Below are 24,193 nucleotides of genomic sequence, written 5' to 3' on the forward strand. Positions count from 1 at the left end.
GCACCACATTTCGAAAGCTTCTATTGTCTTCTTGTCTAAAATATTTATCGTTCATGTTTCACTTCCATACATGGCTACACTCCATTGAATAAACATAGCCCTTGTAAATTTTCATGTCACCTATGGTTTGTGTTAAATTATTGCGTTGGATACTAAAATCTGTGGCATTATTCGTAGAACACGTAAAACTCTGTAGGATAATATCAGTTTCTTCCTGAATCGAAAACAGGTAATTGATTATCTACTGCCGATTTTAGAATGCTTTGACTGCATCGAGCCAGTCTGCGGACTGAAGACCACTGCAACAGTGTACCCGTGCTTTGCTTAAGTTCAGTGCTTTATACGTGTGAGAGGGCGGAGCTGTACGAAGCTCGGTGCCGGCAGGCGCGGACGCGCTGCTGGGCGCGCCGATCCAGCGCGAGCTGTCGCGCGAGACGGGCGTGGACGTGGCGCTGGACGCGCTGTCCGACGTGTCGGCGGCGGCGGAGGGCGCGAGCCAGCGGGCGGCCGCCGTGCTGGAGCAGGCGGCGCAGGCGCGCGGCCTGGCGCTGGTGGCGCGCGAGCGCCTCGCAGACCTGCGCTACCAGCTGGACGCGGCGCGCCGCCAGTGCGCCGCCAGGGACCGCCCGCTCTGCGACACCGTCGACGCCGTCGGCCTCGACGTCTCCGTGCGGCTCGAGGCGGTCAGTAGCGCACCCTGCAGCTGGCGTCAGGGACGCGGTGCACTGTCTCATTCGGAGAAGTAGTGGGAAGCAAACATGCACCTTCTGTTTTTTGAAGACATTTTACAGAAACTACGAAAACCTAAACCAGTATTAAACTGAAATAAATGTGTGCTCGGTCACAGTTATTTTTAGTTTTATTGACCAGGTTTCAATACTTCTAAGAGTGCCGTCATCAGATTTAAAACAATTAAAATAACCTATAACATATACATAGGAAAAGACATTTTTATATAAAAAAGTGTAAATACTGAATAACAATAAAAGACAGAGGCAGTACTCACATGTCACATATCAAATAATAAGCAGGCCAGAAGGGCTTTAGTCACAAAATAATAAAAAGGAATGCGTGAATGCGAGCCACTATGGGCTGCTTGCACCTGTACAGCCACAGGTTGCAAGTTGTACCTGCGGCTACTAGATGGCACTTTCGAAGCAATGTCATGTTCACCTGCCCGCACTTGTTAAGGCGGGCGCCTCAGTCCGTTGCTGCCTGTGGTTGGACACGTACGACCGCCCGCCCGGTTGGCCGTGCGGTCTAAGGCGGGAAAGAGCGCCTGGTCCCCGGCACGAATCCGCCCGGCGGACGTGTGTCGAGGTCCGGTGAACCGGCCAGTCTGTGGATGGTTTTTAGGCGGTTTTCCATCTGCCTCGGCGAATGCGGGCTCGTACGCGTACACCGGCATTACTCTACCATGCAAACATAGGGGTTACACTCGTCTGGTGTGAGACGTTCCCTGGGGGGGGGGGGGGGGGGGGAGAGTCCACCGGGTACAACCCCACAGTAAACCAGAGTTCGGTGTGGGGCGCCGGAGGGGTGAAGTGAACTGCCGTAGTCGTCGTGTGGTTGTGGACCACTGCGGCTGCGGCTGGCACGGAGCCTCTCCGTCGTTTCTAGGTCCCCAGTTAACATACATATGAGGTGCATTCAAGTTCTAAGGCCTCCGATTTTTTTTCTAATTAACTACTCACCCGAAATCGATGAAGCTGCCGTTACTTCGACGTAATCGCCCTGGAGACGTACACATTTTTCACAACGCTGACGCCATGATTCCATGGCAGCGGCGAAGGATTCTTTAGGAGTCTGTTCTGACCACTGGAAAATCGCTGAGGCAATAGCAGCACGGCTGGTGAATGTGCGGCCATGGAGAGTGTCTTTCATTGTTGGAAAAAGCCAAAAGTCGCTAGGAGCCAGGTCAGGTGAGTAGGGAGCATGACGAATCATTTCAAAGTTGTTATCACGAAGAAACTGTTGCGTAACGTTAGCTCGATGTGCGGGTGCGTTGTCTTGGTGAAACAGCACACGCGCAGCCCTTCCCGGACGTTTTTGTTGCAGTGCAAGAAGGAATTTATTCTTCAAAACATTTTCGTAGAATGCACCTGTTACCGTAGTGGCCTTTGGAACGCAATGGGTAAGGATTACGCCCTCGCTGTCCCGGAACATGGACACCATCATTTTTTCAGCACTGGCGGTTACCCGAAATTTTTTTGGTGGCGGTGAATCTGTGTGCTTCCATTGAGCTGACGGGCGCTTGGTTTCTGTATTGAAAAATGGCATCCACGTCTCATCCATTGTCACAACCGACGAAAAGAAAGTCCCATTCATGCTGTCGTTGCGTGTCAACATTGCTTGGCGACATGCCACACGGGCAGCCATGCGGTCGTCCGTCAGCATTCGTGGCACCCACCTGGATGACACTTTTCGCATTTTCAGGTCGTCATGCAGGATTGTGTGCACAGAACCCACAGAAATGCCAACTCTGGAGGCGATCTGTTCAACAACCATTCGGCGATCCCCAAAAACAATTCTCTCCACTTTCTCGGTCATGGGGTCAGACCGGCTTGTGCGAGCCCAAGGTTGTTTCGATTTGTTGTCACACGTTGTTCTGCCTTCATTAAACTGTCGCACCCACGAACGCACTTTCGACACATCCATAACTCCATCACCACGTCTCCTTCAGCTGTCGATGAATTTCAATTGATTTCACACCACGCAAATTCAGAAAACGAATGATTGCACGCTGTCCAAGTAAGCAAACCGTCGCCATTTTAAGTATTTAAAACAGTTCTCATTCTCGCCGCTTGCGGAAAAATCCATCTGCCGTACGGTGCTGCCATCTCTGGGACGTATTGACAATGAACGCGGCCTCATTTTAAAACAATGCGCATGTTTCTATCTCTTTCCAGTCCGGAGAAAAAAAATCGGAGGCCTTAGAACTTGAATGCACCTCGTACATACATACGACCAGCCCATAGTGGCTCGCTTTCACGCACTCCTTTTTATTATTTTGAGACTAAAGCACTTCTGGCCTGTTAATTATTTTATATGTGACATGTAAGTACTGCCTCTGTCTTTTATTGTTCGTCAGTACTTATCTTTTTTATATAAAAATGTCTTTTCCTACAAATTTGTGACTATGTTATAGGCCATTTTAATTGCTTTAATTCTGATGAAGGCACTCTTGGAAGTGTTGAAACCTGGTCAATAAGACTAAAAATGACTGTGGCCGAGGGCTCATTTGCTTCAGTTTAATTTAGAAATGGTCACTGAACCAAGCAGCAATGTTTAAGACTTTGCTAAACCAGTATGTCTGGGCGTGGATTTGAATCCGGCTCTTCCCAAATCCTGTCTTGTAACTGTTAAGGTAATCAAGTTCACAGCCCGGTATTGGGCACGGTCGTCGCTCTGACCAACTTTTATCGCTGGGAAAGATCCCCAGAGCTGATTTGATAGCAGGCTAAGTGGACTTAGCGCCGTCCTCGAGGGACTGTAAATTAAAATAATCCGCACCCCTATCTGTGACTGAACTCAGCACCTCCAGGGCCGAAGCGTAGGGCACCACTCGCCAGACCATCTGAACTATTTACGCTGCTGTGAAAACCGTCACGGATATTATCGAACTACACATGCCTCGAATCATAAATATCTACAACGTTATGTGAATGTTAACTGACGTGGTACTGTCGAATAGGTCATTATCCAAATAAACTAGGAGAGCAACTACACTTCTAACAAACACAACAATTAAGTAATTTTTAAATGTTCTAAATCAGCCATGTTAACAACGTAGCGGACAAAAATACTTGAATCTGCTCAATAATGTCAAAATCAGATTGACGACATATATCCTTTTTCAGTTGCTCTCGCTTTGATACTTGCATGACAAATCGGCACTCAATGATAAATAACAAAATCTTGGCCCCAAGTTTTAATTCATTTTCCCTTATAGAGGTACAGCTACGCGATAATATTTTGTCCAGCACTCATTGTAACAGGAACGTTTATATTACGGAATCTGAGGATGTGCCGAAGATTTGCTGTCGACTCTCCTATTTATTGCTGGGTGCTGAACAAAGGGTAGTCGCATATCTCTACAATAAATTTGTGTCTAATGTATATATCACAAACGAACTACAGCGTAGTCCGCGGCTCGTGGTATTGCGCTTCCCGCGCACGGGGTCCCGGGTTCGATTCCCGACTTTCTCTGCCTCGAGATGACTGGGTGTTGTGTGTCTTTCATCCTCATTCACTCGCAAGTCGCCGTAGTGGCGTTAAAGTACTTCTGGAGCGGCGGCCGAACCGCCCCGCGAGGGGTCTCCCGGCCACCAATGCCATACGCTCATAATTGCAGCGTACTTATTGTGGAACATAGGGAAATAAACACTCCGCAAAACCCACTATATTTTGTGGATGCCGATACATGGCCTATGCGAAAAAGGCATACTAGGAGGAACCCCGAATTCCTTTCATCTGCTCACAGACATGTTTCCCATACTCGTCCAACAGACACGCCAGTACCTTGCCAGTGTGTGCGTCTCTCTCTCTCTCTCTCTCTCTCTCTCTCTATATATATATATATATATATATATATATATATATATATATATGTTGTCGCCTCCTTTGTTTCCTACAAGACACACTCACACACACACACACACACACACACACACACACACACACACATATATATATATATATATATATATATATATATATATATATATACTCCTGGAAATGGAAAAAAGAACACATTGACACCGGTGTGTCAGACCCACCATACTTGCTCCGGACACTGCGAGAGGGCTGTACAAGCAATGATCACACGCACGGCACAGCGGACACACCAGGAACCGCGGTGTTGGCCGTCGAATGGCGCTAGCTGCGCAGCATTTGTGCACCGCCGCCGTCAGTGTCAGCCAGTTTGCCGTGGCATACGGAGCTCCATCGCAGGCTTTAACACAGGTAGCATGCCGCGAGAGCGTGGACGTGAACCGTATGTGCAGTTGACGGACTTTGAGCGAGGGCGTATAGTGGGCATGCGGGAGGCCGGGTGGACGTACCGCCGAATTGCTCAACACGTGGGGCGTGAGGTCTCCACAGTACATCGATGTTGTCGCCAGTGGTCGGCGGAAGGTGCACGTGCCCGTCGACCTGGGACCGGACCGCAGCGACGCACGGATGCACGCCAAGACCGTAGGATCCTACGCAGTGCCGTAGGGGACCGCACCGCCACTTCCCAGCAAATTAGGGACACTTTTGCTCCTGGGGTATCGGCGAGGACCATTCGCAACCGTCTCCATGAAGCTGGGCTACGGTCCCGCACACCGTTAGGCCGTCTTCCGCTCACGCCCCAACATCGTGCAGCCCGCCTCCAGTGGTGTCGCGACAGGCGTGAATGGAGGGACGAATGGAGACGTGTCGTCTTCAGCGATGAGAGTCGCTTCTGCCTTGGTGCCAATGATGATCGTATGCGTGTTTGGCGCCGTTCAGGTGAGCGCCACAATCAGGACTGCATACGACCGAGGCACACAGGGCCAACACCCGGCATCATGGTGTGGGGAGCGATCTCCTACACTGGCCGTACACCACTGGTGATCGTCGAGGGGACACTGAATAGTGCACGGTACATCCAAACCGTCATCGAACCCATCGTTCTACCATTCCTAGACCGGCAAGGGAACTTGCTGTTCCAACAGGACAATGCACGTCCGCATGTATCCCGTGCCACCCAACGTGCTCTAGAAGGTGTAAGTCAACTACCCTGGCCAGCAAGATCTCCGGATCTGTCCCCCATTGAGCATGTTTGGGACTGGATGAAGCGTCGTCTCACGCGGTCTGCACGTCCAGCACGAACGCTGGTCCAACTGAGGCGCCAGGTGGAAATGGCATGGCAAGCCGTTCCACAGGACTACATCCAGCATCTCTACGATCGTCTCCATGGGAGAATAGCAGCCTGCATTGCTGCGAAAGGTGGATATACACTGTACTAGTGCCGACATTGTGCATGCTCTGTTGCCTGTGTCTATGTGCCTGTGGTTCTGTCAGTGTGATCATGTGATGTATCTGACCCCAGGAATGTGTCAATAAAGTTTCCCCTTCCTGGGACAATGAATTCACGGTGTTCTTATTTCAATTTCCAGGAGTGTATATGTGTGTGTGTGTGTGTGTGTGTGTGTGTGTGTGTGTGTCTTGTAGGAAACAAAGGAGGCGACAACATGCCAAGGAAATTCACTGGCCATATGTTCCGTGAGATCGAGATGGAGATAAATTTTCAACTTTCCTTACAAAAAGGGAAGATGTGCATTAGAAGTAAGATACTGACATCTTTCAGGTAACCCTACAGTTTGGGAGTTCTTCCTGAAGAGTATTCACAGGAAGTTAGGAGTTACGTGCAGTGCTCAGTGTCTGCATATGCGCTGCCGTATTGAGCTCGTACGAGGACAAAGTTGTAGAAAGTGTGCCTGCGGTGCAGTGTGTACTGCTACGCCGTGGGCAGGAATCAGAGGCTGCTTTATGTTTTATTCACCTACCGCTGATAATCGGCTCCCTTCACCAGGACGATGAGCTGCGTTCTTCAGACAGGGCCTGTCATCAGCAACCTGCCCGTGTATCACAAATTTTCTGACTCGCTATAAAAAGAAATATTAATTTTTCTGCGAGATATCATGAAGCTGTTCCTTTTTCAAAATAACCACAATTAATTGTTTAACTTTCAATATCAAATGAAATTCTCCAACAGCCGTGTAACTAAGATGCTATTTTATTTTGTTTTGACTACGACAGATACATGATAATGGCATATGGTGCCATACAGAGCATCTCTCAAAACACACGATAATGCCATACATGGCTATGTCCATGGATTTCGTGAATTCAAACCGCTTCACAAGTGCTTAATTCGAAGACTTGGTAACAACCAAGTCTTTGAATGTAGCATTTGTTAAATGGTTGCTACCAAATCTTCGAATGGAGCACTTGTTAAACGGCTTGAATTCACGAAATCCAGGGATGTATGCCACTTTATGGCATTATCGTGTATTTTGAGAGATGCATATGGGGCCTGAAGATAGCATAGTGGAATGCCGAAACTGGTTGTCGTCGTCAATATAAAATAATATCCTAGTTGCACGGCTGCTGGAGAATTTAATTGATATTGACAATTACTTAACCAGCTGATGTCCCCTATCCATGAGGGATCAATAGAGATTATCTGTTTAAGAAAATGTACTTACACTGTGTTGTTCACGAAAACAGCAATATAAAACATTGCTACCAACTCCGTGCCAAACAGTAGTTTTGCATCGTCAGACTCAATACAATTCAAAACTGATAGTTCTCTTGCACGAGAAACTTTGCTAAGGTCATTTACAAAATGCATGCATCGCAGTAACGCGAATCTGTATTGGCTACACAAAGTTCCTAATCCTTTACAAACCAAACATAGAGTTTTATGGAAATTACCCTTTTTGAAAAATAATTGAACTGCAGCTATTAATACTTTTTAACTGTCTGAAGAGCAGGAGTAGAAATATTCCTCTCACTATATAAGTTCTGGCTGCTCTACGGTACCCTTTCGTACCTTGTATGTAACTCACTTCATGCACTGGAAAATATTAAAATACTTTCATGCATAATATTAACAACACTTTATTCATGCCTTACATTCAGTCTCTCATATACTCTGTTGACTCTGTAAGTATTTGATATTAAGTATAATGACTTCATACACAGATTTACGAATTGAAATAATTACCAGATGGACTGTTACAACAGAAAGTTGTTTCTGAGCTACTGAGTAATAAAATGTTTATCAGAAATCTCCGTGAGATATCTGCATTATTCGATTGCAGCACTGATACCAAGAATTTATTTGATGTACAAAACATGGGAAATATGTATTTGAGATATATTTGAATACTTCAGTAATAATTGACGTCACGGATTAGAGATTTTTAATAAGAGTTATTATTGTTACTTAAAATCTTGTGGTAAAATTTCATGAAAATCAGAACAGTATGACGGGTGAAAAAATTAATGAAGACGTACATGATACATTGACCTTACAAGGGAACCTCCCCATCGCACCCCCCTCAGATTTAGTTATAAGTTGGCACAGTGGATAGGCCTAAAAAAACTGAACACAGATCAATCGAGAAAACAGGAAGAAGTTACATGGAACTATGAAAAAAATAAGCAAAATACAAACTGAGTAGTCCATGCGCAACATAGGCAACATTTCAGGAGACTCTCTGCCATCGAGTGTCAGTCTGCTTTCGGCTGCGGTGGGGTGAGGACGTCCGCTGCGCCCCGCCGTGCGCGACCGTGAGCGCTTGCTTGTGTTTACCTTCTCGCGGCGCGAGTTGTATTTGTTCCAAGTTCAGTGCGACTATGGCACACACATGGCGACACGATACGATCAAAATTACTTTCCAACCAGATCACGCGCGTCCTCGAGCTTATGAAATAGAACAGTTCATACGCGACGATCTTCGTTTAGATCCGGCGACTGTCGTCGGAATACATTTTTCTATAACGGCGAGCGTGGTTTATGTTAAAATGACAAGTGCAGAGGTGTGCGCGACAGTGGTTTCTAAATACTCGAACTCTCTCAGATTCAAACATTCTGATGGGCATATCGGTGCAGTGACGGTGGATCATGCAGGCATGGGCCTAAGGACTGTAAGGGTTTTTGAGTTCCCCTTCGAGGTCCCAGAGGAAGTTGTCAAGGACGCCTTCCGACCATATGGCAATGTTATCAGCCACGTTGCAGAAAAGTGGCAAACTTTCTCGACGTATAAGGTCTACAATGGTGTGCGCCAAATTAAACTTGAGCTCAAGAAACATGTGCCGTCCTATTTGAACATCGGTGGCTGTCGTGCAATCATCATGTACGACGGTCAACCGCGTACCTGTTCCGGATGTGGGCAGGAAGGCCATGTTCGATCGAGCTGCTTACAACGTAGAATTACGCAGATACCAGTGGGAGACTCAGTTTCCCCGACGGGGACGACAATCCTGCCCCTGACGTACGCACAGACGACGATGCGCACCGTAGTTGAGGACGAAACGGGCGAGCAGACACATCCATCGACGCCACTAGTACCAAGGGAGGAAGAGGAAGGACCCTTGGTGCCAACCCATATGTCGCCCCCTCCACAGCAACAACAGCTGCAACAATCTCACGAACTCCAGACGCAACATAACATTCAGAACGCGATGGACGTGGACGCGAACATTGTCCCGACCGAGGCTTTCCTAGCGGAAGGTGATACGACGCAGGATTGCCTCCCACATTCGGATACGGATGTCCACGTTCGAAAGCAACGTTCGCCTCGACGACGCAAGCGACGTCGGCGAACCCCTTCTGACGATTGCCTCCTACACACGGCCGGTCAAGAAGGTGACATCTCATCAGACGGCATGGATGCTGCGCCTGCTGAGGATCTAAGTGGTGTAGACGGTTCACTTGCCCATACTACGAGTGCCCAGTTACTTCTTGCACCACAAACGCGGCAGGTCGCGTCGATGGATGGCGCTCAGTCTACATCTAACACAGACGACGTACGTGAGAGAGATTTAGGTGCCGATCAGCTACACAACGTCGTGTTGCACCCACTGTGGTCGGACGATGTTGAGGAACTTCCTGACGAGGGCACGGGTGACAAGGGAGGGGGCGGCATTGCGGATGCCACTCCTAGCGTGAAAGACTCATAATTTGTGACGGGTTTGGTGGGTCCGGCATCTCTTGCGGTTAGCTTTGATTGCCATGGCGTCTACCCTAGGTGAAGAGGCTAGGCAGCACACCTTTCGCCTTGCCACAATCAATATCAACGCGATAAGGGCACCACACAAACTGACAATGCTGCAACGCATGCTTGATGCGGCGGACATCGACGTGGCCCTCTTACAGGAAGTATGTGTCGCTAGTTTCCCTGACTTCTATGGATATACCGCCCACATCTCCCACGCCTCTTCTACCGATTGTGGTGTGGTTGTTCTGCTACGGGACGGTTTAGCGGCTACGGACGTACTGTACTTACCGAGTGCAAGAGCCATGGCAATAACTGTCAACGGTGTACGACTCATCAATGTATAAGCCCCTTCAGGATCAGGGAGACGGAGAGATCGGGCCCGCTTTTTTTCGGAAGATATTACGCGTCTATTTATGGGTCGCATAGACGATATGGTGATCGGAGGAGATTTTAACTGTACATTATCTCCGTCTGATCAGCAGCCACATCACGTCCCGTGTGCGGAATTGGAAATTCTAGTGCGTGATCTCCACCTGATTGACACGTGGCGCCACATCCATGGCCCAGCTCCTGGTTACACGCATTATACAAGCCATTCATCAAGTCGGTTGGACAGGATTTACGTCACAAGCACCCTTTCGATGGCGACGAGAGGAGCAGAGCTCTGGCCCACTGCATTCACCGACCACACAGCCTATATTTGCACCATTACCCTCCAACCTGCACGTGTGTGGCGCAGTAGGCCCCCCTGGAAACTGAACGTCGCCCATCTGGACGAGCCGGCATGTAACGGTGCTGTCGAAGAGTCGTGGAACACGTCCTTACAGCGTCGTGGTCGTTACCGATCGACCCTCAGTTGGTGGATTGAATGTGCGAAGCCTGCTCTTAGGCGCACCTTCATGGCTTACGGCCGGGAAGCAGCGGCATGGAGGAGGAGCACGGAAAACTTTTATTACACCGTCCTACGGGAATGTCTTGCTATGGAGCCCTCACCTGACAGGCAGATCATAGTCAATCGCGCGAAATCGCAGCTGGTCTCCTTAGCACGCCATCATTTACAAGGCGCTGTTATACGGTCGCGTGCTCCAGACATGATAAAATCAGAAAGGCCATCTATGCACCACGTGCTCCTAGAACGCAGGAGGCGCCGTAGGACACTGGTAACCGACATGATAACCGACGACGGTCGACACGTGGTGGAACAAGCAGATATAGCAGAAGTCTTCTATGGGCATTACGCTCAACTTTATTCAGCAGTGCTCCCTGATATGGCAACGGTAGACACCGTTTCATCACATGTCCACGGTACAGTTCCATCAGACATGGTACCGACTTTACTGGGAGAAGTGATAGAAGAGGAAGTGCTCGACGCCATTGGTAAAGGTGCTCACCATAAATCACCGGGAATCGATGGATTACCATTAGAGTTCTATCGAACCTTTAAACACCTGTTACTACCGTGTTTGATTGAAATTTGCCAGGAATTGATGTCCCCGGGTATAACATTGCCTGCACCATTCTTGGAAGGTCTGATTGTCCCCATCCATAAGCCGAAGGGACGGAATCATGTCCGTGATTATCGTCCCTTAACGTTATTGAACAGCGACTTCAAGATCTTTTCGAGGCTGCTATCGGAACGTATTCGTGGCACACTATTGCACGTCTTGTCCGGTGATCAGACGTCCTTGGGGGGACCCAACAACATCAGAACTGCGTTATGTCGTTACAGAGATCTCATCTCCCTTGCACGGGTGAGAAGTTTGCCGGCAGCCCTCGCGTCTATCGACTTTAGCCAGGCTTTTGACCGTGTGGGCCACGCTTTCCTCACGGCCGTTCTACGGCGCATGGAATACCCCGACCCCTTTATCACAGTGTTGACACGCCTGCTACATGGTGCAACTTCTCGAGTTCTTGTCAATGGAAGACTGACGGCACCCATGCCGATCCGCCGATCAGTACGACAGGGATGTCCATTATCAACATTGTTATTTGCATTGGCCTTAGAACCTTTGTTGTGTGGTCTCCGAGACAGACTCACTGGGATACCGTTCGGCGGCTCCATCTATCGTTGCACCGCATATGCGGATGATTTGATGATCGTCATACGTGGAGCTGACGACATGGCCGCGGCATTGGACTGGATTGCAACCTACGGTACAGCTTCTGGTAGCCAAATCAACGTTGACAAGTCCGTCGCCTTGAGCATCGGAATTGGGCTACCGCAGGAACACATTGCCCCATTACGCTTCAGTGATACTGTACGCTGCTTGGGTTTAGATTTCATGAACGACATGCGACGCGCGACGACGCTCAATTATCGACGCCTTCTTAACCAAATTAGGGCCGGAATTGCAAATCAGCGCTTGCGATCCCTCAACATCGTTCAGCGGGCGTATTATGCCAATGTATACCTTGCGTCCCGCATACCGCATGTCGCCCAAACGCTACCCATTCCGAAGCCCTTGGCTCGTAGCATTATGGCAGCGCTGGGATACTTCGTCACCGCTGGTATGTTACTGAAGATCAGATACGTATCTCTTACCCTACCCAAGGAAAAAGGTGGTCTCGGCCTAGTACACATCCATGATAGGGCCATTGCCCTCTATGTTAGCTCACATTTATGTCTGCTGCGCCGTTGTCCTACGAGCCTCACGAGTCTGCTTCTGACGGCACTACGACCTGCTTCACTAAGAGCGCCGGTGCCACTGCAGGATATCCCAGCGCCCCTCTTTTATATAGGACGTTTCTATTTAGAACAAAGTTATTGCAGTGTCGCGCTCACGACACCACAAATGGCCACGACTCGACGCCTCTATTATGACATGCTGCAACGCCGCCCCCTTAATGTGGTCGAACTAAAATATCCTGACGTACGATGGCGCGTGGTGTGGAAGACTGTCCACGACGCCATGCTTGATTCCGATGTTGTTTCCCAATGGTACGTAGTCGTTAATGGGAAGCTGGTGACGCAAGAACGTCTCTACAATATCCACATGGCAGAATCTCCCAATTGTGTGGGTTGTAATACAGTAGATTCTGACGAGCACCGCCTCAGCTGTGGAGAGGCGGAAGCGGTTTGGCACCTAGTGCGGCAGATGCTGGCTTATCTCTTGCGAGTTCGGCCGGAGCATATATCTGCACGCACGTTATTGTTTCCGGATGAGACATTTTACCCCAAGACTCGAACCAACTCTGTCAACTGGATACGTGGACATGCAGTCCATTACCTCTGTCGTGACGGACACAAGAATTTCCTTGACTTCTGGCTCTATTTGCAAGAAAGACATCATGCTATTTCCGGGCATACCAGATATCGACAGTGCTTCGCGAACTACCTATGGAGTGCCTTTCACAGCCCGCCGTGCAGCTGGAATGTTCCCGGCAGTGGCAGATGAGGTCAGAACGAACCGCAAACGAGCATATATTGAACAATCTTTATCAGTGGGCGCAGTCGCTGGGAAGCCTCACTACGACGTGGTAGCTTTCTTTTCATGTTATTTATGTTTCATATCTTCGATGGCGTCTTCATTCTGTTTCAGTTTTCCAGGCTTGATTAACTATGACTGTTCGCACATTGATATCTATATAAATAAAAAAAGATTAAAAAAGTGGACAGGAGACCTGCGTTCGTATCCAAATAAATACACAAGAACAAAATAAGAACAAAATGAACAACAAATAAAAAAATAATAATAATAAAGTATTATACCCTTTCCTTTTCCTTTTATTTTATTTTTTTACACAAAGTTCAGAGGCATATTTAATTTTTGTTTCTTGGCGGAACCTGAAGTGGTGGCGAACGGCCGTCCTAGTTAGCTTTAGGATGAAAGTGGCGGTGGCACTAGCTTTGTTTTGTTTTTAGGCTAGATAGGTTTTTGGGGGTCGTATGGGAAAAAAAAATAAAAAAAAGCGGTCTAAGGCGCCAGACTCAAGGAAAAACCTTGGCTGCAGTAGCAGCTAGAGCCTTCTGGTCCTCGAATGAGGGCGTGGGTTCGAATCCAAAAAAAAAAAAAGAAAAAAAAAGTGCCGTGGTCCCGTGGTTAGTGTGAGCAGCTTTGGAATGAGAGGTTCTTGGTTCAATACTTTCCCTGAGTGAAAAATGTTTCTTTCTTTATTTTCGCAAAGTTATGATCTGTCCGTTCGTTCATTGACGTCTCTATTCACTGTAATAAGTTTAGTGTTTGTGTTTTGCGACCGCACCGCAAAACCGTGCGATTACTAGACGAAAGGACGTGCCTCTCCAATTGGAACAAAGAAAAAGATCGCAAGGTCATAGGTCAACCGTTTCCTCCACAGGAAAACACGTCTGATATATTCTATACGACACTGGTGACGGCATGTGCGTTACATGACAGGAATATGTTGTCGACTAACTTGTACACTTGGCGAATGGGTAAAAAGTTTCTTCTACCTTGCCCGATTTAGGTTTTCTTGTGGATGTGATAATCACTCACAAAAAAGTGATGAAAACATAAGAGTTTGTCACATAAACTGCAACAAATGAATGCAACAGTTTCACAGTCTCACAGTTTTCCCTGTGCTCTGTCAAAACATATGTTTTTAACGTTTTCAAATTTTTCCGTGCGTAGACAGTCAAATCCTGCATATGTCCAAGCAAATCTGAACATGTCCTGGAGTTTTGGAGAACGAGATGATTATGTGTGAGTGTCTGAACTTTGATAATTGTCTGAAAATAAAAAATTAAACTTTTCACTCGAGGGAAGACTTGAACTAAGGACGTCTCATACCGCAGCTGCTCTCGCTAACCACGTGACCATGGGGCTCCTGGGGTCATACGCTCCTGTGATATTGCCTATCTTGCACATGCACTACTCAGTTTGTATATTTTGCTTATTTTTTTCATAGTTCCACACAACTTCTTCCTGTTTTCTCGATTGATCTGTGTTCAATTTTTCAAGGCCTATCCACTATGCCAACTTATAACTAAATCTGAGGGGGGTGCGATGGGGAGGTTCCCTTGTTAGAAATGGCACGTTAGCTCGTTATAGGCACCCAGTCAGACCATCTGTAGCTTCTTGTTGTGTGAGAACGAGTTCCCTTGTCTGGTATGACACTGTAGGATGCAAGGCGCTCTGTATCGCATCTGAGTGAACAATTATTGTTGCTTCAACTCGCGCAAGACAGTTGTCAATGGTAAGGAGTGTATTCCATCTCCTATAGATCAAAATCACGTCTCACCCTGGTAACGTTTTGAGAAAGTCTCAGTTCATGTTCGGAAAATAATTAATTAGTCTGCTTGTCAGTCATCGTTCATTTACAACTTTATAAGACTACTGAGCTAGTTTCCTCTGTTGCCAAGTTTATGAATTATTGTATTTCATTTTAATTAGTATATAGTTCATGTCGTTCTTTCCTGATACTTGACAGCCTTATTAATTATAGTGGAATATGCAGCCATCAGTAATTATAGTTTGCCGCAAATTACTGATGGAAGAAACCAAGACGATGTGTAAAAGTTTATGGCCTAAGCACTGTGTTAGTGGAAGTTCCTTTGATCGTTAATGAGTATGTGACGAGATTTTCAGACCTTCCGTCGGTAAACCTTACTTGGAGATTAAGTACACACTTAAGTGATCTGTTTTTTTTTTTTTGTTTTTGTCATGCGAGTATGAAAGCAATCAGCACGATAATGAGTATCCCAGGCAAGTACTTGCAAGAGGACGATGAACATAACGATGTACTTTCCTGTGTACCAAAATCCACAGACCTTACTGTAATTCCAATTCCACGGGTCTTCCCGGTCGTGGAGCTCTTTAATGTATACTACCTGTCAGGCATCGTGCTCTGAATGTAGAAAACACTGCACACCACAGGCCTTTAGATAACTGCGGAGAGCTGTCGACAGCTGACTGAGACGTTTAGGATCACCTGGCTGCTGTATACTCTGCAAACAGGAGTTACCCTTTATACCACCAGGAGACCATAACAACTATCCATGAGATCTTGTATGCACCTGATACGGCCGATGAAATTACTGTAACCGTGTTTGCCGCTAATGCAATTAATAACACGTCATAGGATAAAGATAGGAGGGTTGGAGTTTTAATAGTGGTAACTATGTACTTACAGCTTGTACAAAATAGATACGTATTTCAAAGTTTTGCTGACATTCAAAGCAGTCACCAGTATTGTGTATAACCCGTTGCCAGCATTGTGGAAGTCGCAGGATACTGTTAGCAGTGCCAGTTGAGTTGACAGTTCGAACGGCGCGGTCTATTGCCCGACAAATTTGTAGCAGATCTGAAGCGAATGCCGTGAAGTGTTTCCTTCAGCTTAGAAATCGAGTTGAACTCACGAGGACTTAAGTCAGGGGAGTGCATTAGGTGGTACAGCACTTAAAAGCAACCCTATCAGTCAAACAAATCAGTAACAGCTTGCACTGTACGTGCTTCAGAATTGTCCTGCAAAATGACGGTCAGGTCCTGCAGAAAGTGTCATCACTTCTGTCTCTCAGCTGGTCGTAGGTTGTATTCCAAAAATGAGCAGCAAAGAGACAGAAGTGATGACACTTTCTGCAGGACCTGACCATCATTTTGCACAGGACAATGCTCAAGCACGTACAGTGCAAGCTGTTCAATTCAAATGGCTCTGAGCACTTTCGGACTCAAGTTCTGAGGTCATCAGTCCCATAGAACTTAGAACTACCTAAACCTAACCAACCTAAGGACATCACACACACCCATGCCCGAGGCAGGACTCGAACCCGCGACCGTAGCGGTCGCGCAGAATGCAAGCTGTTACTGATTTGTTTGACTGATGGTGTTGCTAAGTGCTATACGACTTACTGCACTCCCCTGACTTAAGCCCACGTAAGTTCAACTCGATTTCTAAACTGAAGGAAACACTTCACGGCACTCGCTTCAGAACTGCTACAAATTCGTCGGGCAATAGACTGCGCCGCTCGACATTCAATACAACTGGCACTGCTAAGAGTATCCTACGACTTCCACATCGCTAGCAACGGGTTATACACAATGCTGGTGACTACTTTGAAGGTCAGCAAAATTTTGAAACACGTATCTATTTTGTACGATCTGTAAATAAATAGTTGCCACTATTAAAGTTCCTATCCTCGCGTAATACGAAGTCCTCTACCAAATTTCCTGGCAACTTAAAACATTATGCTGGATCGGGACTCGTGCGCGAAACATTACCTCTCCCGGGCAACGCTCTTATGGACTGAGCTACCCAGGCGCTTCTAACGGCCTGTCCACATGATTTTCTATTCCGACAGAACCTCTCTGTTAGTTTCCAGACGGTTTTAAGCCTTAAGGAAGTGAGAAAATAGTGCACATTGCATTGCTACGCGGCTGACTTATTATGAACTATTGTTAGAGTGTAAGTGAAGATACACTGGCGGATGTGTGTGCCAGTGACGCGCGCGTGTTGCAGCTGCTGACTGACGAGCGTCTGCTGGCGCTGCGAGACCTGCGCAACGGCAACCTGAGCGCCGCGGCGCAGCAGGCGCGCGCAGACTTCCAGCTGCTGCCGCGACAGGTCCTCGAGAGCACCAGGGACGCCAGGCTCGGTGAGTCTGTCGGCAATGCAGCGTGGCACGCTCACGGCTTCACCCTGCTGCAAGACGTGAAAGCGTACCTCGTAGCATCCAGGTAGTGTCGCGGGGGTATATCCTGAATGTTTTGTCTAGTCTATAATTCCAGTTCCCAAGATAATTTCTGAGGCGAACAACACGTGGATGGCAGAGATCATCGTCAACTTCACGAAATAACTTCGCAGTCTCCGACTATGCATGAGGTCAGCTGTTTGTGACACCTGAAAATATGTACGTGACCGGGACTCGAACCCGGAATTTCCACTTATCGCGAGAGGTCACCTTAACTACTTTCGTTACGCAAACACGTCTCCAAGACCGATCCAAACTTCCGTATGTCAAGTAGTGACAACCCTAGTGCTCGCACAATTCTTGATTCAAGCACAATCGCAGATGCTTATTTATTTCGTAATGAAACTTCCAGGGAGATTAAAACTGTCTGCCGGACCGAGACTCGAACTCGGGACCTTTGTCTTTCTCGGGCAAGTGCTCTACCAAGTGAGCTACCCAAGCACGACTCACGCCCCGTCCTCACAGCTTTACTTCTGCCAGTACCTCGTCTCCTACCTTCCAAACTGTACAGAAGCTCTCCTGCGAACCTTGCAGAACTAGCACTCCTGAAAGAAAGGATATTGCGGAGACATGGCTTAGCCACAGCCTAGGGGATGTTTCCAGAATGAGATTTTCACACTACAGCGGAGTGTGCGCTGATACGAAACTTCCTGGCAGTTTGGAAGGTAGGAGACGAGATGCTGGCAGAAGTAAAGCTGTGAGGACGGGGCGTGAGTCGTGTTTGGGCAGCTCACGTGGTAGAGCACTTGCCCGCGAAAGGCAAATGTCCCGAGTTCGAGTCTCGGTCAGGCACACAGTTTTAATCTGCCAGGAAGTTTCATATCAGCGCACACTCCGCTGCAGAGCGAAAATCGCATTCTGGAAACATCCCCCAGGCTGTGCCTAAGCCACGTCTCCGCAATATCCTTTCTTTCAGGAGTGCTAGTTCTGCAAGGTTCGCAGGAGAGCTTCTGTTAAGTTTGGAAGGTAGGAGACTAGGTACTGGCAGAAGTAAAGCTGTGAGGACGAGGCGTGAGTCGTGCTTGGGTATCTCAGTTGGTAGAGCACTTGCCCGCGAAAGGCAAATGTCCCAAGTTCGAGTCTTATTTCGTAACGTTTACCACAGTTGTAATCGTCAGACAGTGACTGTTCCTTCAGACATGCGAGCATGTCTGGAGGACACTTTATTGTCAAGATACAGAAACTGTGTAAACACGGACATTGTAACCATTAATGATGTATCCATGGCTCGATGAGTTAAAATGGCGATATAATATTTGCCTCCCTGTGCAGGAATCATGAACTGACCGAGAATGAGCGTTGTGACAGTGTGGTATACGGAAGCTTGGATCCCTCCTGGGGGTGTGCTCGGACAGCCGAAACTGTTAAGGCGACCACTCGTTATAAGCGGGAAATTCGGTTTGGAGTCCCTGTCCGGCACAAATTTTCATGTGTCGCAAACAGCTGACGTCAGTGCGTAGTCTCAAAATGAGAAATTATTTCGTAATAACAACTTTATTTGCATGGCCATTTTCCGCAGCAAGCATAAAATATTTGTTTAGTGAATAACACCGCCTTTTCTTGCTGCAACTGTAATTTATTCCTCCCTGTGATGAAGTGATAGTGCGACCTCCAGACCGGATGAGAGGAAAAGTGGATGTCAACAAACTATCCCACTGAAGGTGCCTTAGAGTAAAAAAAGGCGAAATGGGCCTGCGAGGAATAAATTACAGTTCCAACAAGAACAGGCGGTTCCATTTACAAAACAACTATTTCGAAATGTTTACCACAGCTGTATTCGTCAATGACAGTGTCTGTTCCTTCAGCCCAATCACTGAACGAGTTCGAGCGATATGATGCATATCTGAAAGACATGGTCATTTGAAGATACAGGTACTGTATACCGACAGACATTGCAACCATTAATGACGAGCCGTCAATTTATTGACAGTGCGATTCATCCCTCTTCGTTCCAGTGCTCCACACCAACAAAAACGAGTGCAACTGTATACAGTAACACAAACCATATCCTTTTTTTTTAATACCAAAACCACCGTTGTAAATCAGAGGACAAGGAGATAATCAAAGACTCAAAACCTCCCCACTAGTCATTTTTGCATCGTATCCGGGGCATGCGCTGTCGGGCTTCGCACTCATTCATTCGCTCACCGACTACGCTCGGCGCCCAGACCTCTACACCTCTGACGCTACAGCTCTGGCGTGCTTCCTCCCACAGTTACATCATATATTAGCGTATGGGAGTTCTTCAGTAATTCAAGCTTTTTCCATTACAGTCTTGTCTACATATTCTTTATGACTGTCTCTACGTCATGAATGGGCAGCAACCTCATGTGGCTAACAAGGAGTTCTCTGTGTATCTGCATTCACATCCAAAACCGATTACCATTCACATTTTATACTATTCTATTACAAGAAACTCCTCTAACTTACCAGCTACTGTCAGTTCACAACTTAATAACTTTCTATAAATTTAATAATGCCCTATATTGTGTAATGGTTGTACATTGTACCTATGAAATTATGGGAAACAGCTCAATAGATACTGGAAATATACAATAAGGGTAAGCATCCTTGCGGTATATTGCATACACTGCTGCGGGATACAGTGTAGTCTTATTTCTTTAGCCTATGACGTACGGTGAAAATAGGTATTTACACAGAAAATAAATTTCTTGCATAAGTCCGCCATCATTGTGAATGTTTCATGAATGAAACCGTCTAGATCGCTTTGTATGTATTTATTTACATATTAATTTCGACTATTGCCTCATCTAATCAAAACTTAGAACTTGTAAAACAAGTCGGAGCGATTAGGCACAGGTTTTATGGACACTGACACTGAACCTTGCTGTACAAGCTCTAACTTTTGATCTGATGATGGCAGTAGGCAAAACGACGTTATCAATAATTGCATATAAGCGGTCTAGACGGTCTTACTCACAGAACAGATGCGTACCTGTGCTACAGCGGCTTGGATGCTTATCAGATGTTGCTGTCCAGAAGAAGTGACGAGCGATTTTCTGGTTGTGGCTTATGAAGCCGCTGTTAGATTTGTTTTTTTTTTTTTTGTTTGGGGTTTTAGGGCGCAAAACTTCTATGGTCATTAGCGCCCAGAAGCCGCTGTTAGAGTTTGCGACAGCCGACGACGACGCCTGCTATCGACACGTTGTTGTCTCTAGCGGCCTCGTTTTCTTCGGGACTGAGCTACCCTCGATAGATCATTTACACAGTGCCATAAAAGACAGTAGTCCATGTACCACCTTCGAGAGGTCGGGCATCCATAAACTGGCGGTGACGAAATCGGCTAATATCGCGTATCTTCCCTCGCTACATTCGACTACTACAAGCTCTGGCGACATTGCAATCACGTAACACACGGAATTGTTCAATTCTCTGTAACGACAGGAGCACTGTCTCTCCGACACAGCAACTGGATGTGATTCAGTTGGTCATGAGTATACAAGTAATAGGAAAATAGCTGTTGTGTCCGCCCGTCTTGTACTTGAGAAGTCAACCTGTCATGCTGCGGCGCCTTTATCAGCAAGTCTCACCATCCCTACATCTCGATACCCTACATTTTTCTTCTCAGATAATTTCAGCTATCTTGTCCCCTCAAACGACGAAATAATTTCTGATATGTATTTACGCTCTCAACTATAACCTGCCCTACCTCTTCCATTCCCAATGAAGACGCGATCCGCAGTTTACCTGCATACCTGAAATGCTACATGCCTTCTACCACCTACGTCGCGTCTCTGAAACCTTTGCAACACTCATCCTGTATCCTTTCTCTTTTCAGTTTCCTCTTCTGCCTCATCTGTATTGAAATGTACATCTACGTTTACACCGCGAGCCACAATACATGACATTCCAAGAGCAATGGTCAATATTCATGGATATGACAGGAACGACCATTCAAAATAAACCAAGTCAAGTAAACATGTGGTCGGAAATGCATGTCTTAAGAGCTATGATCACTTCTTCTTCTTCGATACTGCGAAACAAATGTCTTCTACTACAAGATAGTGTCGGAAGTTCCATGCGGCTTTTCGCGGATGATGCTGTAGTATACAGGGAAGTTGCAGCATTAGAAAATTGTAGCGAAATGCAGGAAGATCTGCAGCGGATAGGCACTTGGTGCAGGGAGTGGCAACTGACCCTTAACATAGACAAATGTAATGTATTGCGAATACATAGAAAGAAGGATCCTTTATTGTATGATTATATGATAGCGGAACAAACACTGGTAGCAGTTACTTCTGTAAAATATCTGGGGGTATGCGTGCGGAACGATTTGAAGTGGAATGATGATATAAAATTAATTGTTGGTAAGGCGGGTACCAGGTTAAGATTCATTGGGAGAGTCCTTAGAAAATGTAGTCCATCAACAAAGGAGGTGGCTTACAAAACACTCGTTCGACCTATACTTGAGTATTGCTCATCAGTGTGGGATCCGTACCAGACCGGGTTGACGGAGGAGATAGAGAAGATCCAAAGAAGAGCGGCGCGTTTCGTCACAGGGTTATTTGGTAACCGTGATAGCGTTACGGAGATGTTTAACAAACTCAAGTGGCAGACTCTGCAAGAGAGGCGCTCTGCATCGCGGTGTAGCTTGCTCGCCAGGTTTCGAGAGGGTGCGTTTCTAGATGAGGTATCGAATATATTGCTTCCCCCTACTTATACCTCCCGAGGAGATCACGAATGTAAAATTAGAGAGATTAGAGCGCGCACGGAGGCTTTCTGACAGTCGTTCTTCCCGCGAACCATACGCGACTGGAATAGGAAAGGGAGATAATGACAGTGGCACGTAAAGTGCCCTCCGCCACACACCGTTGGGTGGCTTGCGGAGTATAAATGTAGATGTAGATGTAGATGTAGACCTCTGCCTCCGATAATTTGAGAGGTGATAGTACCGACCGAAACAAGAAGATGGTTCAAATGGCTCTAAGCACAATGGCACTTAACATCTGAGGTCATCAGTCCCTTAGACTTAGAACTACTTAAACCTAATTAACCTAAGGACATCACACACATCCATGCCAGAGGCAGGATTCGAACCTGCGACAGTAGCAGCCGCGTGGTGCCGGACTGAAGAGCCTAGAACCGCTCCTTCACAGCAGCCGGCAAACAATAAGAAATTTCCAGTAAATATGGATTCTTAGTGAATACCTAAAGAGTTAAGAGCGTTTTTCCATCTTCGCTGCTGTGAAACGCATCCGTTCTACTGACTATGTGCACTTAGCTTTTAACGTATGTATTGTAGAGCCCGTGTCTACTACACATTTTTGCTTCGAGTGGTCGTCGCTGTCATATCCCCGAATACTGACCATTCCTCCTCGGACACTCTGAATAATTTGTGGCTGAGGGTACGTCAAGTACCGCTGCCATTTTCCCCCTTTCCCGTTCCCCAGAAAATGGCACCAGGAGGCTGCAGCAGAATTTTACTTACAGATGTGGAAGAGAGTACACAACAACTCATGAGGCTGAAATTATTATTTTTATTGCTTCACTGCTTTCCATGTTTTATAATTGTTTCAATCAGAGGCTGAATATGCTCTGCCAACCTACGTCCCTGCTGGGGAGTGTGAGTGACGGACAGTTAACCAGACAGGTGTTGCTCTTCCGGCAGGCATCCGGCGCGAGCTGGTGCGTGAGCGCGCGCAGCTGCAGGAGTCGCTGTCGCCGCTGGACGCGTTCTCGCGCAGCGTGTCGGGCCGCGTGGACGGCGCCCGCGCGGCCGCCCAGGACGCCGCCAGGGTGGTCGCCGAGGCCGACTACTGGCGCTGGCTCGTCGGACTGGGTGCGTCGCGGCTGCAGCGCGCGCCGCCACCGCCCGCCTCCTTCCGCTCTGCATCGCCAGTCAACTCTATGACCTCCCTGACTCATCCGAGCTTTCCGCTGTACCTTAATTTCCTCGATACAAGACACTAAAACAACACAAACCTCCAGTACATCCTTGACGGTACAGGAGGTTTCGAGAAAATTCATCCGACTTCGTCAGACTATGACTTCTAGACGAATGAATATTAACTTATCCATTGGACTACAATTTTTTTATTTTCTGAATTACCATGCTATTTTACATAGGTATGTTTGTTACATGTATGTACACACTTAATTAGTGTACGAGGATTGGAACTTTAATGGCAGGCACTCCGTCTTCAGGCCACAAGTGGCCCATCGGGACCATCCGACCGCCGTATCATCCTCAGTTGAGGATGCGGATAGGAGGAGCGTGGGGTCAGCACACCGCTCTCCCGGTCGTTATGATGGTTTTCTTTGACCGGAGCCGCTACTATTCGGTCGAGTAGCTCCTCAATTGGCATCACGAGGCTGAGTGCACCCCGAAAAATGGCAACAGCGCATGGCGGCTGGATGGTCACCCATTGGAACTTAAATAGTGGCTACTATTTATTTACAGCTTGTACAAAATAGATATGTGTTTCAAAGTTTTACTGACCTTCAGAGTAGTTACCAGCATTGTGTATAGCAAGTTGCCAGCGATCTGGAAGTAGTAGGATACTTTTAGCAGTGGCAGTTGTGTTGACAGTTCGAGCGCCCACTCGTGTACCCTCGATGACTGCACGACACAAAGCTGTACGCCTCACCTGGGCCCGTCAACACAGACATTCGACTGTTGATGACTGGAAACGTGTTCCCTGGTCGGACGAGTATCGTTTCAAACTGTATCGAGCGGATGGACGCGTACGGGTATGGAGACAACCTCATGAACCCAAGGACCCTGCATGTCGGTAGGGACTGTTGAAGCTGGTGGAGGCCCTGTGATGGTGTG

At 47.2% G+C, this 24,193-nt stretch overlaps 1 protein-coding gene across 3 annotated transcripts in view; it reads left to right on the top strand.

Moving 5' to 3' along the window:
• LOC126184014 (titin homolog) overlaps nucleotides 1-24,193 on the top strand; it is a 156,802-nt gene that overhangs the window by 76,212 nt on the left and 56,397 nt on the right. For all 3 annotated transcript variants that reach the window (XR_007536825.1, XM_049926370.1, XM_049926382.1), the window contains exons 5-7: nucleotides 385-683; nucleotides 17,169-17,304; nucleotides 23,030-23,200. Coding sequence is in view for 2 of the 3 variants with exons in the window: in XM_049926370.1 (XP_049782327.1) it covers nucleotides 385-683; nucleotides 17,169-17,304; nucleotides 23,030-23,200 (606 nt within the window). In the remaining variant the exon portion in view is untranslated. The remainder of the gene's footprint in view (nucleotides 1-384; nucleotides 684-17,168; nucleotides 17,305-23,029; nucleotides 23,201-24,193) is intronic.

The sequence above is a fragment of the Schistocerca cancellata genome, chromosome 1 (assembly GCF_023864275.1).
Source record: "Schistocerca cancellata isolate TAMUIC-IGC-003103 chromosome 1, iqSchCanc2.1, whole genome shotgun sequence".
NCBI lineage: Eukaryota > Metazoa > Arthropoda > Insecta > Orthoptera > Acrididae > Schistocerca > Schistocerca cancellata.